General features: G+C 40.6%; 1 protein-coding gene across 8 annotated transcripts in view; it reads left to right on the top strand.

Moving 5' to 3' along the window:
• Positions 1-15,984, top strand: part of EYA2 (EYA transcriptional coactivator and phosphatase 2) — a 171,919-nt gene that overhangs the window by 84,511 nt on the left and 71,424 nt on the right. For 7 of the 8 annotated variants that reach the window (XM_075901580.2, XM_075901575.2, XM_075901577.2 and 4 more), the window contains one exon: positions 681-797. The exons of the other annotated variant lie outside the window; for it this stretch is intronic. In XM_075901580.2, coding sequence (XP_075757695.2) covers positions 681-797 — 117 coding nt within the window. The remainder of the gene's footprint in view (positions 1-680; positions 798-15,984) is intronic. 8 annotated transcript variants of the gene reach the window in all.

Genomic DNA, 15,984 nt, shown 5'->3' with positions numbered 1-15,984 from the left:
GCCAGGCCTGGCTCTAACCTCAGTGTTTGGGTCAGGCCTGGTTTTTCCCATCGCGTGCCGGGAGGGACCGGATGGTCTCACTGGGAGGGGCCAGGCCTAAGCCGTGCTGGGCCTTGGACCCAGCTTTCCCTCCAGCCACTGGGAAAGGGAAAGGAGCGTGGGCCTGTAGGGAGTCCCAGCCTTCCAGGTAGGCCCTGGGAAGGGCCAGGCTGCGGGGAAGAGGTGGAGCATGTTCCTCTGGGACACAGAGTGACATGATGATGTTATTCTGTTGTCCCACAGGAAAAACGTTTTATAGGTGTAGTAAGATAAGATTGTATTCCTGTCTTAAAATTAGTCCTCCATTCAAAGAGCAGAAACTGTAGCATGGCAACCAATTACACAATAATGACTAGTTAATGGAGTTAACACAGTCAGTTTGTGGTGAACATGTACGCCACATATTATTATTTAAGAAAAACATTTGGCCAACGCTAGTGAATAATTAATTTTTTTTTAAAAAATTGGGATTTTTTTCCAATAGAAACGGTTGAATTCAAACTGAATATTAAAAAAATAGCTTCGCCAGCTCCAACTACAGTTAAAATGTCATAAGCATTGACATTTTTTGTTATCTGTGTATGATGAGATCAAGCAGAATCCTAACATTGTGCCTTTGGTTCCTTTTATATCCTCCAAAGGCATCAAAACAGAAGATAGTCTGAGCCATTCTCCAGGACAGAGTGGGTTTCTTAGCTATGGATCTACTTTCGGTACCCCTACAACAGGACAAGCACCGTACACCTACCAGATGCATGGTCAGTATGGCTAGTTTTCTTGCAGTTTATAGTGTACTAGGGCCTGTAGCTCTAAGCACTAGGCAGTAAAATCAGGTTCCATCTGCTGAATGTATGAATTAAAATGGACGTACCAAATTCATTTCTTTCCCTCCCCGGGAATTTTGTCCTTCACTAGACCTCTATGTCCCTACATTTTAAAGTGCCAGGGACTTCTCTGTGATGTAAAGAATTGTGACTAAATGAAACTAATAAACATGAAGGGATTGATGTTGAGTAGGGATATAAAGGAATTACTGGTTAACTGGTTACCCACAAAGCATTGCCTTCTCAGCATGTTTACTGAGGTAACTGGTTAACTGCACCTGGCTCATTGGAGTTGTCCCATGGTGCTCCATGGGTGGGAGCTGCTATAGCCCAGCTGGGCCCACCACGCCACAGGCAGGGGGCTGCTCCAGTGGCCCCGCCCCTGCAACATGACACAGTGGGCCGGTTAACCAGTTAAACGTAGTTTAACAAGTTAACATTTTAAACGGGATTTTACATCCCTAATGCTGAGAGGAGTTGTGATCTATGTGCAAAATAGTTCTACTGTTTCTTTGAATATGCAAGCCTCAAAAAGTTCAAGGTGCTGGACTACGGATGGCAAAAAGTAAAATACAAACTATGATCATGCTTTGCACTTGCCCCTTTCTCTGAGAGTTTCAACGTGTTTTAGAAACTAAACCACTAAAAAGGTAAGTGACTTGCCCAACATCACATAATGAGAATCCATCTCTTCTGCCTCCCCAGTCCTGTCTTTTGATCTGTAGGCCATGGCCCTGTTGTGACCACAATGCTCTTTTTGGTTTACATCTAAACTACCAATGGACACTCTGCAGAGAAAGAAGGGAGGAAATGTTTTCCTGCCCATCTGTAAAGTGGGGGAGGAGAGACACTGTGTGAAACTTGTCCTCTGTTCTGCTTTATATTTGTTTTTAAATTTTAAAAAAATCAAACCCTAAAAACACACAGCCATACACAAACATTTTTTAAATTTAGATACAGCAATGATCTATGGAAGTTGGGGAGGGAGAGATGATCCTGGACTGAGATGTCACATGTTAAATTTATCAGAGCCAGTTTTCCTTGTAGGACATTGCTGTACCCTTTGGAGCAGTGTTTCTTAAACTATGTTCCATGGAACATCGGTGTTCCGTGAACAATTCGCAGGTGTGCCGCAACCTTGTCTTTGTTTTTGTTACTATTTTGTTTTTGTTTTTTAAGAAAATGTTCATAGGTGTTCCACATTAAAAAAATATATATTGTTTGGTGTTCTGTGGTCTCAAAATGTTTAAGAAACACTGCTATAGAGAGTATGTGGGCCAGCAGAAGTTGCTGAATCCTTAACCACAGTTGCCCTGGTAAGACATATGGGGCTCTGGGGGAATTGGGTATAAACAACCACCTTATCTAGTACTTTACTCAGCCCACTGAATCAGTGGAAAGACTTTCTTTGACTTACGTCAACTCTGGATCATGTTCATACTAGGGATGTAAAATCCTGTTTAGTTAATCGGTTAAACATTAAGTTTAACCTGTTAACTAACTAAATGGCGGAGGGCTGCTCCAGAAGCACAGCCCCATGCAGTGGCCTGGTTACCATCACCCAGTAAGCATCACCTGTTAAGGGTGATGCTTACTGGTTCACTGGTTACCCATTAACATCCCTAGTTCATACCGAGCCATTTGAAGGAGTCTGGAATGAATTTTATCAACTGCTAATCAAGTCCTTTGAAGCTATATATTTATTCTGTCTTGAAATGTGAAGGATTGCCCCTTCCCATCCCTGTCACTGGATTAGTAGTTGCTTCCATTTTCTCCTTTCTATCTTGCAGTCTTATAATAACTCTGAATAATAATTGCACTGTTTTGCAGCAAGGACCCTTCTTTATGTGTATCATTGGGAAAGCATCCATTTGTTCTTACCATCAGCTCTAGATTACGGGAAGGTTGTGGGTCTAATGCAGTTGCATCTGTGTCAGGAAATGCTGGGCCTGATGTCCCCTGGCAGCAGTAGCAGCTGTACTGTGTCCCAATTAACTATGGTAAGATTTAGTGCTAATGGCTGTAAAACTGCTATTGACAAAATGCAGGCATTTTCCATTGATGTCTTGTAAGACTGCTATATTCCTGCACACTTTTTGTTTCCTCAGACCTTTTAGAGGGTCTGTACATGTGCTTTGTATTAGCTACAAACATCCGAGTTGTTTAGGAAGGTACTCATTACTCACATGGGCCCAGAATTTTCAGTGATGGCCTCTCAGATCTGTATGGGCAAATCTGAATGCAAATACTGACTGCTACATGTGCCAAAACTGCTAACAGGCAAACCATATAAATTATAGTTAAAATGAACCAAAAAGTACTTCCTGCATGTCTGCACATGCCAAAGCTTTTCTCACGTCCACTATGTCAATGCTGGACGGTTTCACAGTGCTTTGCTGTTGTCCCCAGTTGGCCTCTCAAAGCCAGTATTGCAAACAAAACAAAAAACAAAAACACACCAGTTTTTACAGTGGCAGGTGTTGGCCCCGAGGAAAACTGTCCAGGAATAAATAAGCTGTTTCCTGTAGTAAACATTTCCCCCTGTCCTAGCTGCTCAGGAGCACAAGGGCTTTAACCACCAATTCCCTGTCTCCAAAGTTTATTTACCTTTCCTGAGTGCTGGTGAAAGGTTTGGCTGGGATGCTCTGAGCCTTCCTGCCCCAGTTGCTACTGAGGAATGCACTCTCCAAGCTTTCCCACGCTAGTGCACCTGGGAGGGGGCTTGGGCGGATCATTTTCTCTCCCTGACATTAACGAGTGGCTTTCCATGCTTACTCTGTCTCCGGGACCTTATTGGACCTCTGCCCAGTTCAGATCAGTCTTGCTGGTCACCCTGCTGGTGAGCCCACAAAGTGACTCAGGGTGATGTGCTAAAACAGCTGAAAGCACAATTTATTTATTTATGTATTATTAAGCCAAAGCTCTGGAGAACATTAAAAGCCAAACTCCTAACTGCATCAAGGACAAAACATTTTACATCATTTAAAAAGAGAAAAGGGATCTTTAAAGACACTGATACATGCACAATCATGGCAAGGGAAGGGTATTTTCAGCACTCCTGTTGGACAGTTTTGCATGTTAATTTGAGATACAAATAGTTCTTCTGGGTAAAGCTGTAAAATCAGTGAAAATTATTATGGTGCAAATAGGTAAATGAATAAGCTTCTATTGTGCTTGCCCTCATTTAGTGCTAACTTCTCTTCATATTTTAGCAATGGGCAGGAATGTTTGGTGAAATCATGAATTCTAAGCAAAACCTGCAGAATATTTAAATTCACACCATAACCTTGGTTCTAAGAATTGCATGCATCCAGCCATAGAACAGGAGCATACCATGGATGTACTGGTCCAGTCAAGATTATAAAAATGCCATCATGGTCACCATATGCATAATTTTACTGTGACTATAGATCACACTTTCTCAGGGCCCAAGTTAAAATTTAGGGTTTCCCCAGTCTAAGCCTAGGATAATGAGAGCAAGCCAGGATCTCGCCTCCTTGTCCTTCGTTATAAGTAATAAGTGTTTTTGAAACCATGATCTGCTATCCCTTACACCTGTGCAATCTCATTACACATTGTGATAGGGCATAATTTGACTTTACTTCTGGAACTCCAGATGTCAATTGTGTGCATATTGTGCTAACAGGAGTAAAAAAAAAAAAAAATGTGGTCATTGCATCGCAGAATAATCAGGATACTCTTTGGCAGACATAGTGGGAAAATAATGAAATAGAAAAGGCTCCTGACATGAAAATAAGCCCAGAATGGTGCCAGTATCCATACACTAAATGTCTGAGATAATGTACACATATATGTAAAATATAGGGGATAAGACTGACTAGTTTCACATCTTGCAAACATATGGCATACAACTAAATATATAACAGATATTTTAAACTGAAATATTTTAATTGCACTGCAATAAGTTTTGTTGCATGATCAATCTTAATAATATGGATACACCTTATATTTGTTCTAAAATAGTGAATTTGTGTAAATGGCATATACATTTACATACAACAAATATATTTCTAAAAATAAAATGTTCGCTATGAAGGAAATCCCATCAGAAAATGAGACAGAGATGTGACTAGTACAAGGGTGTGCTCTCAAGGCAATTTCAAGTGAAAAGAGGAGGGAGCAGCTTGCTTTAGACCCTTTTACTTTCAAAGTAATGTGCCCTCGTGCTTAGTAATTGAAATCCCTAATTAAGGGGTTTGGCTGTGAAGGAAACATTGCCCCAGGCCTCCCTCAGTGGTCCTGCATCTAGGCACATACCTTCAGTACCAACTTCCAGAAAGATTAGAGAGACAAGGTTGGGTTGATAATCCCTTTTATTGGAACAACTTCTGTTGTCTAGGGAGACAAGCTTTCCAGTGTTTCCCAGAAAGATGACATCCTAGACTAAGTAACAGAACAGAGATATTGTGCCCTTTAACATGATGCTTCAGGGGCCCAATCTTCAGACCCTTTAGAAGAACAATGGTGCGCTAGTTTGCTCATGAAATTATTATTTATTTCGCACTGACAACACAATGCAAGACACATGGATTAATTCCAGTCCATGCCCTAAGCATTCTAAAAGGTCAATTACCGAAACTGAGTGCAGACATCTGATGATGAGCAAATCCCTAAAGGCATCTGATTGGCCAGTTACCTGTTTTGCCTGCAGTTGTGGTAATAGCACATGCAGATTAGGTGGGTAGTACTGCATGCATGTAGGCTCCTAATCTGGCCAATAAAGTAATTAATTAAATTTAAAAAATCTGACCTTCAGTGTTTCATTAACGAGAGAGGCTATGTCTAAACTACAGGCTTCTTTCGGAAGAAGCTTTTTTTCGAAAGAAAAGTGGTCCGCTTTTTCGAAAGAGAGATTCCAGACTGAATGGATGCTCTCTCCCATGTAAGCTGTGATTGCTACGGACAGAATGGCCACCGGGGCACTTGTGCTTTTTCCTCTTTCCTCTTCTTCCGAAAGAACTCCCTCTTCCCCGTCTACACACACCTTTTTGCGAAAGAGCTCTTTTGCAAAAAGGCTTCTTCCTTGTAGAATGAGGATTACCAATGCTGGAAAAACCCCTCTGTTCTTTCGAATTTCTTGTGGAACAACACAATTGCACGGCCGTTTTTCCAACAACTTTGTAGTGTATACATACCCAGAGAGAGAAAAAGAGGGATGTTCCACCAATCTAGAAGTAATTTACAAATCTCTCTCTCTATCTATCTATCTCTCCTCGATACATTCTTGCCTATCTTGTTCCAGCCATTAGAGCTGACCAAAAAAATAGGGAAAAAAGTTTGCAATTTATTTGCCAAAATTCAAGATTTCAACAAATTTTACAGGCAGATCTAATATGGTAGCTGGTCAGAATATGGGAGAAATTTTCCATTATTTTATTTGAAAAAAAAAATCATCTTCTTTGTTCCAATTCATAATTTTGACAAAATGTTTAAAAGAGTGAAACACGGAACATTTTGAGCAGATCTTATATCCATTTTGTTACAGGATCCATCCCCACATCTGACAGCCAGCCCCTCTTAGCAATACTGACACTCCATGCTGTACCAAGCACTACCACACACATTAACAAGTATCGTATACCCTTCTGATTTCCATTCCTCTTGCTTTTCCCTTTCTGCTATTTCATTCTTCTTTTGATGCCACCAACTGCTACCAGTGCCCCTTCATGCACATGTCTGTGTGTGAGAGTGAGAAAAGAACTCTGTCTGGTTTTGCCCTCAGTTACTGTGGATTTGATGATAGTGTCACTCCATTGACTAGTGGAGATTCCTATGAATTTACACTGATGTAACAGAACAGAATCTGGTCATCTGTAAAAGCAAAACTGTCACTCCTTGTTTAGAGTCTTTTGTAACAAGACAAGATTAATATTTGGTCAACTGAATGTAATATTTAGAGACAACTCCAGCAGCCAGGCTAGCTAAGGGCTTATCTACAGGCTCCCTACACTGTAAGCTACTCTTCTTGTGGAGAGGGTTTATTTACAGCACTGAGAGACCTTTCTCCCAGCACTGGTGCCATGACCATGCTGCCACCTTAAACTCGGCAGTGTAGACAAACCAACATACAGTGCATCAGCTGCATATTAACAGCAAAAAGGACCAGCCTGCAGGGCATTTCCTGTGGTTCAGTGAGCGGGTGTAGTCCCCTAATTGCACCTCAAGCCATCATCTCCTTCCAGCTGGTCCTTAATCCCCAGGAAATGCCCTGCTCTTCAATTATTATTGTATAAACAATTACTGGTTTGAAACTATGTGCTAATGAAATTGCACAACACTTACACTGCAGCCAAAGACCATTCCAAACACTTTACTTGGGCAGGAAAGTCTGCCCACCATATAAAAAACAAAAAAGTCCAAATTCTCTTAGCCCCAGAATACTTAGTACATTATAAAGAAAAGTTTGGTTTCGTAACTATGATAACTTGCCTTTGCCAAGAGATTGCAGGGCAGTATTGGGTTCTGTGCACGTATATTTTGAGCCAAGGACTTATATATGGGAATTCTATGTTATGGCTGAGAATGTAGCTTCCTGGTACAGATAGCAGATATCATAATGAATTAACAGACATGTAGATTTCATGTCACCACTGATGTCTTTCATTCGACTTAGCTGCACAGGTTACTTATATTTGTGATATGAAATATTGCCCTATCTTAAACCCCTTTGGTCTATATGGTCATGCCTATTTTCTTCCACAATTTAATCTGAGGAAGTGGGTCTGGCCCACGAAAGATCATCACCTAATAAACCATCTTGTTAGTCTTTAAAGTGCTACATTGTTCTGTTTTTTGTTTCAGACCCTCCTCCCCACTAAACTCTGAATATGTATTTAGTAGGCAGCGGTGGGTTTTCTAATGAAGGGAACATGTTTACCTTATTATTTGGATACAGCGTAGGTCATATTTTCTACATTTTAAAATAGATGCCTAAATTGCTTAGTAATCTTATGTAATGCACGCACTGCCCAGGTACAGAATAGGTACTCGTGGACCCATGTAAGAAGTGATTAGTGGGGTGCACATGTGTGTTTAACAAAGAGAAACTGAGTGTAATATTTGAAAAACTAGCATCTTAAATGCTTAGTGATGAAACATACAAGTATATGCTGAGGTAATTTAAGCTCACACTTGAAAAAATGTGAGTTACACTGGCTGTAGACAATAAATCCATCTGAAGTCTCACAAAATGAAAGAGAGGGAGAGAATGTTCTCAGCAAACTGTCACTAACTGATGCTTTAGCTTCATAAAATTAAAACCTCCCTCGAAAATGAGTAGCCCCTTTCAAGCCTTCTGCTCCACCAGCTGGTTCACATTAGTCACAGTCTAAGGCTATGGCGGCAGAGCTGTGCCCCATATCACAGTGAGTTCAGGGGGGAGAGGCCTCTCGTCAGAAGGGGTCAGACCTCACTTTTTACAGTATAAATACAAGTTCCCCTAGAACAGCAGCATAGTCTCCCTTTCAAACATTTCAAAACACTAAAGGCTGACCGTACTAAATTTGCTTTGTTTTAAAGGCATTTTGGGGGTGGGGCGGGAGCATGGAGGGGAGAGAATGGTACTGACAGTGCTGCACTGTATGTAGCAAAGAGATCTGTGCTACTGCTACCTAAGGAGAAACCCTCATTTCCAAAACGCCATGCTTTGCTGTTGTAGACATACTAGTGTTGAATTTGCATTCAAATTCCTCTTTTTTTGTTGTTGTTTTGTTGCAATTTGTCAAAAAAAAAGTCCTCTGAAGCCTTTATCAAATGAAATCTTCATGAACTTGGGAAGGAGATGTGATTGGGTATAGAGAGGAAGGGGAAACACAGACATACAGAACAGCGATCATAATCTGGGAAGTCTTTTTAAATGAGATATTAATTTTTAAAAATGGTTTGGACTACCTGTCCCAACCGATCCAGCCAGTGGCAGGTAGGATGAGCTGTGATGGGCTCCAGGAATGGTGGATAAAGGTTAAAATTTGGGGTTGGATTAGGGATGTGACCGACTAGTGGGCTATCAGATAAGCAAATGCTTAGCAGATAGTCAACACACTAGTCCACTAGTCACTCCCTCCTCTCCTTGCTCCAGCTGAGTGGCAGTGTGGGGGGAAGAGAGCAGAGGGAGTGCTTCAAAGCAGCAGCACTGCATGGAGCCTGTCTTTGAAGTGTAGCAACAGCCCTGAGGCTTTTGCTACACTTCAAAGGTGGAGGTGCCCTTATTGACTGATCGAATAGTCGATGCAAACTTCATTGACTATTTCATTAGCCAATTAATCTAAATTTAACATCCCTAGGTTGGATGGGAGCATATTTTCAAGGCTCAGTGGATAACAGGAGAAACCCCACTGCCCAAAACTAAATTAAATTAAAAAAATAGCTATTATGTTGGATCCTTGAATTTCTACATCCAAAAACGGGCATACGTTTTGAAGATGGGAAAAGTGTCTGAGGTACCATCTGTTGAAATGTTCAAGAGAAGATAAGAGGAACCCCTGCAGAGACAAAGCTCATCTGTCTATCAGTGGCTGTTGTTACTATATTATCTGTACACTCAGGAAGATGCAACAAAAATGGAAATTCACTTAGCTCAATTCTAAATGATTTAAAAATATCTACCCTAACCTCAGAAAAGATTAGAGGTCTGTCTAGAAGATATGCCTTAGTCAAGTGGAGCCCGTATTCGATAACTGGACTTGCTGAGTACAAGTCCTGCATGTTATCTGTGATGAGATGAAAGATAAGAGGAAGCAGCTGCTGGCTGAGCAGTAACACCCATCCAAAACTAATTTCAGCTGGAAGTTGCTGTTTGTGCATCTTACGGTGAAAGGTCCAGATTTGCAAAAGACATCCTTCTGTCTTGTACACAAAGTTTGGCCTGAAAAAATTGCACCTGCAAACTTTAATAAATATGCTACGGAGTTGTGAGAAACTTGAATAATTCTGTGAAAATATACGGTAAAACTCCAATAGTCCGGCACTCCTGATAGTCCGGCATCAAAATGGCAAGAGCCTAGTGAGTGAGCTTTGACAAAAAATGAGTCACAAGGTAACAGCAGCAGCAGCTGAACTGAGCGAAAAGGGTAAAAAAGGGTTTAAAAAAACTAAAACATTATACTGTATACAGTATGTACAATAAAAAAGGTTAAGAACAGTTTATATACAGTATATACATAACCATCTTATAGCACCTCCTGATATTCCGGCATATTTGATAATCCGGCACCACATAGGTCCCATAGGTTCCGAATTATCAGAAGTCTACTGTACAACAAATATTGAATAAATTGTTAGAACAATCTAGATTCTTCATGTGAATAAAAGGATTTTTCTCCTGGGTAACCCTCCAGAAGATCATTCTGCTTATCACAATCAGAAGCATCTCATTCACTGATGGAAATCAGAAAAGCTCTTCTGACAAAATACAAATGGAATTCAGAAATCGCATCATCCTCCATGAATTAGACACTAGCTTAGACTGAGAGAAAAATATTTTCCAAAAAGGCTGAATCTTGGGATAGAAACAATAGAATTTCACTGTATAAAATTGAAGCACAACTAGATGTCGTAAGTCTTTGTACATTATTTCTCCTGTACTAATTTCAGTATTAAAAATTCTTGCATATTTTCTATGAGCTAGACAATGTGAGGCACTTAATATTAGCATGTAGACCATTCACTTGTTTACAAGCACAGATTGGGTCATCACCTGTTGTCCAGATGGTTACATTTGCTCATGCAAAAAGACATGCTTGGCTAAGACTTGTCTGAAAATCTGAAATGTGTATTTAAGACTAACTGCTGCATTGCTTATGGCATCTCACAATGTAACATTCTTGGATAAGACTTTTTTGTTTATATATTACTGGGTAAGGTGGTGGTTCAATTCCGCCCCCCTCTCCCCCCGCCCCCATGACTGTTAACAACAGACAGTTACTAGAACAGCAATCTACATGTGCAAAATACTGTTGGCTTGTAACAGTGAAGTCCTGGATACGTGAAGTCCAAGTTGACACGTGATCCTTATCACCTATTCTATTTCTTTTCATCAATAGAATAGGCAATGGTTGAGAGCCCATCTTACCTCTGAGTTGCCATGCTCTGGTCAGTGTGTATAATGCTCGCCTTTTTAATTCGAGTGTTAACATTAGATGTTAGTTGGCAAGCGCCGTTAAAGATTTATGCTGAGATTTGTTTCTATGAATCTATAGTGTTGTTTCTATTGAGACCTGAATTACAAATCAAATTATTTCATATACCCAAAGGAAACAATACATCTTTGCTTCCAGAAGACCTTGGGTCTCAGTTCCCCATCTGTAGTGTGCAATGGAAATATGTATAACTGATAAAAAGGTCAGAAAAAAAGGACACATTTTCCCCAGGGCTAATAGAAATATATTTAATGCTAAGGAGTGAATATATACAGGCAGTTTTTGGACTTACGGCATGATTGGTTCCTGAAAATTGTGTCATAAGTCAAAATGTTGTAACTCAGAATGGCAATATGCTCCATTCTGGGACCTAGGTAGCAATAACCAATGAATGTTTTAGAAATGCAAATATAGTTAGAATTTGTCAAGTCTATGAGTGTCAAGTCTAAACCAAGTCAAAGCAGGGTGTCAGCTCAGAAACGTCATAAATGCTGCTCCTCCTAAGTCGAGTGCGGGAAAATCAAAGACTGGCTATACTTGAATCAGCTTGCATCTCAAATTCATATTTCAGCTTGAAAAGACACCAAATTTCAGGATTTTAAGAGATGTTATTCCATTTCCAAAATTTATTGATTTATGGTAGCAGAATTTAAATTACAGGCAGTCCCCGGGTTACGTACAAGATAGGGACTGTAGGTTTGTTCTTAAGTTGAATTTGTATGTAAGTCGGAACTGGTACATATTGTAGGGGAAACTCTAGCCAAACATTTCTCCAGAGCTCAGTTTTATTCTCCCACACCTCACTTCCCTCAGTCCTTTATTCTGAAGCTGAGGTGTCTGCTGAGAAAAGCCGCTCCGTGTCTCCCTGGTCTGCTGGGGAGGGGGGGCACTAGCTTTGCATCTCCCTGGTCTGCTGGGGGGAAGCAGCTAGTGTGGGGTTGTCTCACCCCGTTTGTAAGTAGGGATCTGATGTAAGTCGGATCCATGTAACCCGGGGACTGCCTGTATATGGAGTATCTTGCACCTTTTGAGTCATTGTCCAAAAGAGAAAAAATTCAGAACATAGTGTCAATACCTGAATGGGGAATGGTCTTCTGGTTTTGAAATGACCAATTATTATATTTCATGTGCATTTAACATTACTGTAGAAAACAGGATTTAGTCCACACTTGCATCAGTAACCCAGTTTACAACTACGTGGTACAAAGTATTGCAACGTAAGTAGGAGATAAGTTATAAGCCATGAAACTCTGTAGCTCTGCAATCATTATTCACAAGGACTTTTGGTATTCCAAAGATCTTACTGCAAGATCATCTGGAATGAAAATTGCTTTATGAGATGTTCCTTGCGTTGACTTCAGTGTGCAGCGAGATTTAAGATGGAGGTGATGATGTATGCTTTTTTCGGGATAAGAAGGATTGTTTTGCTGTGGGAGAGAGGGTGTTTGATTTTTCAACAGAGTGTGTTGTGTATCAAAAGTAACTTAGTGGGAGAGGAGAAAGAGGAGAGATAGTGAAAGTAAGGAAGCTTTTCTTGGTTACTTGCCTTTATTTTAGGCTTGCATAGAATATTCTAAAAGTTACACAAAGTCCATTGAATACTTGACTTGGAACTTGGAATCCTAACAATGCTTTCAGGACAATGTTTATCAAATAAATGGAATTTTAATATAATTTTAGATAAATCTGCATACAGAAAATTACATTAAGAAGCATCAAGTGGTGGGTCTGAATGTCATGCCAGATTTACACTTGTCTATGTACCTTGATTCTTCCCTCTTGTGCATCTCTCCATGCTGTACGCTGACTGAGGCAGGAGTCCGGGGGGAGGGGAATGTAGTCATGTGATTAAAGGCTGTCACGCTGCATCTGGACAAAGGGACACAACTTGAGTTTGCACAGACAAGTAAATCTGCCATTTCCTAACTTTCCAATGCTACAACCTAAATCTTTTAGCTCTTGTTTTTAAAAGAAAAAATAATGTAGTTTCCTGGAATGTGTTTTAAGGAAAAAGATACACACTGACTATATTATGCGCAACTGTAGCAAACCGCATTCCAATGCCATGATATATTGATTAGCAGCATTTGAACCCTGAGCATTCAGCACTGAAGCACAGACTGCTACCACTTGACCTACAGGACTAACTAAACTCGCTGATAGAAAGAGTGATATCCTAGAAGGAGGATGGCCTTCTGGGTCCAAGGGTCAGCAAGACTGTGCTCACTTTCTTCATCTACCTGCCCCCACAAATTAGGGGGACTCCTACTCCATGTGGTGCCCCCAAGGGGAAGGGGCCTGGCCAGGTTCCAGTCCCATGTAGTGCCCCCAGAAAATGGTGGGTAACCTGAATATAGGGTTTGTTACCAGCTCCTGTATAATATTATGCCTGTTATGTACCACATAAAGTTTAGATTGTGTAACTAGATTTTAGCGCTAGCTCAAGTGTCTGATGGCCTTAAAGTCCTCTTACCACTAGACAAGTGCAGCATAGTTAACGGCAATACCAGTTTCTATCGTGTTATCTAATGTGCCACAAACCTGACCATGCGAGGGACCACCACTATGGGTGGTCATGCCAATTTTCTTCCACAATTTAATCTGAGGAAGTGGGTCTGGCCCACAAAAGCTCATCACCTAATAAACCATCTTGTTAGTCTTTAAAGTGCTGCATAGTCCTGTCTTTTGTTTCAGGGGTGAAAGGGTTGTTTAAGTGTTTGTTTTCTCTGCAGAGACTTCCAACAAGAGGTTTTTCATGGTGGAGTTTGAGATGTGGAATTATACTGAATTCAGCTAAGTTTTTGTTGCAACATTGTCTACTACTTGCTCAAAAAGTTTCGTAGTGGTGTGTGTTTAAGGAAAATGAAACTTTGTTTCCCCTTGTACCTGCATCAGCAGGCTATAAAGCAGGTGAGAGTGAATGTTTTCTCAGAAATAATATAGGGGACACTTTCCTAGCACCAGTGAGTGCAGACAATCTAGGGACTTTCAAACCTTTTAAAATGAACTGAGTCATGCGGAGCAGGTTACCTATAACAAGAAAGATAAAACCCAAACCCTTACAGCAGTCTTGTTCATCATGCCTTAAAGCCATTGGTGAGTAATGCATTTTGGATCACAGACCCAAAGCAGCATAAAGGAGGAGCCTTTGGTCCATAAACATTGTACAGTGAAATATGTCATTAAAGTGACCAGCAAAAATCAGTTGACCTAGTAGAGATGGTTCCTAAACCAAAGGTTGAACAAAATCGTAATGAAAACCCCATGAGGATACTTTAAATTAGTTGTGTAAAATAGGGTATTCTGCAGGAGGTATTTGTTAGTGCAGGATTCATTTTGTTTCTAAGTGCTTCAGTACAGGATTGATCGACACTGCATTGGTTGATCTACCAGCTGTTGGTTTAGCAAGTGTAGTAAAGATCTGCTAAATAGAGCTCTGATCACTCTCCTGTCAACTCTGGTACTCCAGCAGAACGAGATGAGTAAAGGGAATTGATGGGAGAGGTTTTTTCTGTTGACCCCTGCATTGTGGACCCCATAGTAGATCTAAACTGTGTTGATTTGACTTACACTACGAATGTAACTTAAATTGTGTAGCTTAGATCAACCGGTCCTTGTGGTGTAGACCTGCGCTAAAATAGTAGTATTCTTTATCAGAAGCTACCACAGTAAAATGCCACAGTGCTGTTGTGCAGAACCACTATCCATAATACGTTTTTACAGTGAGCTCTTCTCAATAGTATTCACGCCCTTCCAGATAGAAATACAGGGCAGGCTGGTTGGTGGAAGAGATCATTATGCCTAATGGCAAACAGTTGAGCAGTATGACATAGTTTATCTTCTCGTTTGGCAGGTCAGATGCTCACTTGAAATACCTTCGCAACTGACAACACTGTGACTATTTTATGAGGTTCCTTGCTCAATAAATGCAGGCAGATGTCCTATGATTTGGAATCTTAAAAGGCATTATTGGTGGGAGGTAATTTTGATGGGTGCTTAACCGCTATCTAAAAAAGTATCAGGTTAGAGAAGGCTGTATTTTACTGCAGGAAACATTAGCTTGTCAGAGAGGTTAAATGCTACAAAGAATCTTCTGAACGATCACTGAAGTCACCAGCCATATGTTGGCCGTAGAATGGAGTAATGCAAATACTACTGAAGTTCTGCCAGTACTTTTCCTTACATCACTGACTACCAGCATTGTTCTCTGTAGGAACAACAGCTTTTTAATGCAAGTCTGAACAACATGTATATAAAACAGAACATGTCACATTGAGCAGGGTTATAAAACCCTGTGTGTCACTATTGTATAGGGCATTTAATTAATTAGTATTGAGATGATAGAAAAAATCTTTTCAGAGAACTTTCATTAGTACTGCTCATCTGTGAACTGGAATAATCAGTGGATCCTCATTTTATTATATTCTTCAACCACTTCTGCAAGTTGTCACCCCCATAACATGAGCCATCACACAAGACAACTACAGGTAGTCTAGATGTTTGGCACTCTTTGAGTATTCCTGGACTCCTCACTACTACTGTGTACCAAAATAGTTAAGTCTGTGAAAAATGCCCTATTCCTTACTTGCATCTCTTCAGACATGGCCGTCTACATTTTTGTGACACTTGATTGTTTCAGTGCCCTTGGTTTTAGAATGAAAGCATGAGCTAGGAAAAGGTCCCATTCCAAAAGGAGTAGCTCGTGTAGTCACCAACCAAGCCCACCAAGAAACCATTTCCCTGGTGCTTCCCTCACTATGCTGGTCACCACTGACGGTCAAGTTCAAGGTCATAGTCCTTATCAGAACCTCTGTGGGACTGTTCCTGTCAGGTCCCCTTGTTTTCTACAACCGCAGCATCCCATGACCACTATAAAGCAACAGGGGCAACCTGTAAATGCAGAGTCAGAGTTTTCTGGATAGTGTCTGGGCAGAACTCACTCCTCAAAACATCAAGAACAGCCA

This window comes from Pelodiscus sinensis, chromosome 17, assembly GCF_052426305.1.
Source record: "Pelodiscus sinensis isolate ZL-2025 chromosome 17, ASM5242630v1, whole genome shotgun sequence".
Lineage (NCBI taxonomy): Eukaryota > Metazoa > Chordata > Testudines > Trionychidae > Pelodiscus > Pelodiscus sinensis.
This window is presented reverse-complemented; position numbering and strand designations above follow the sequence as displayed.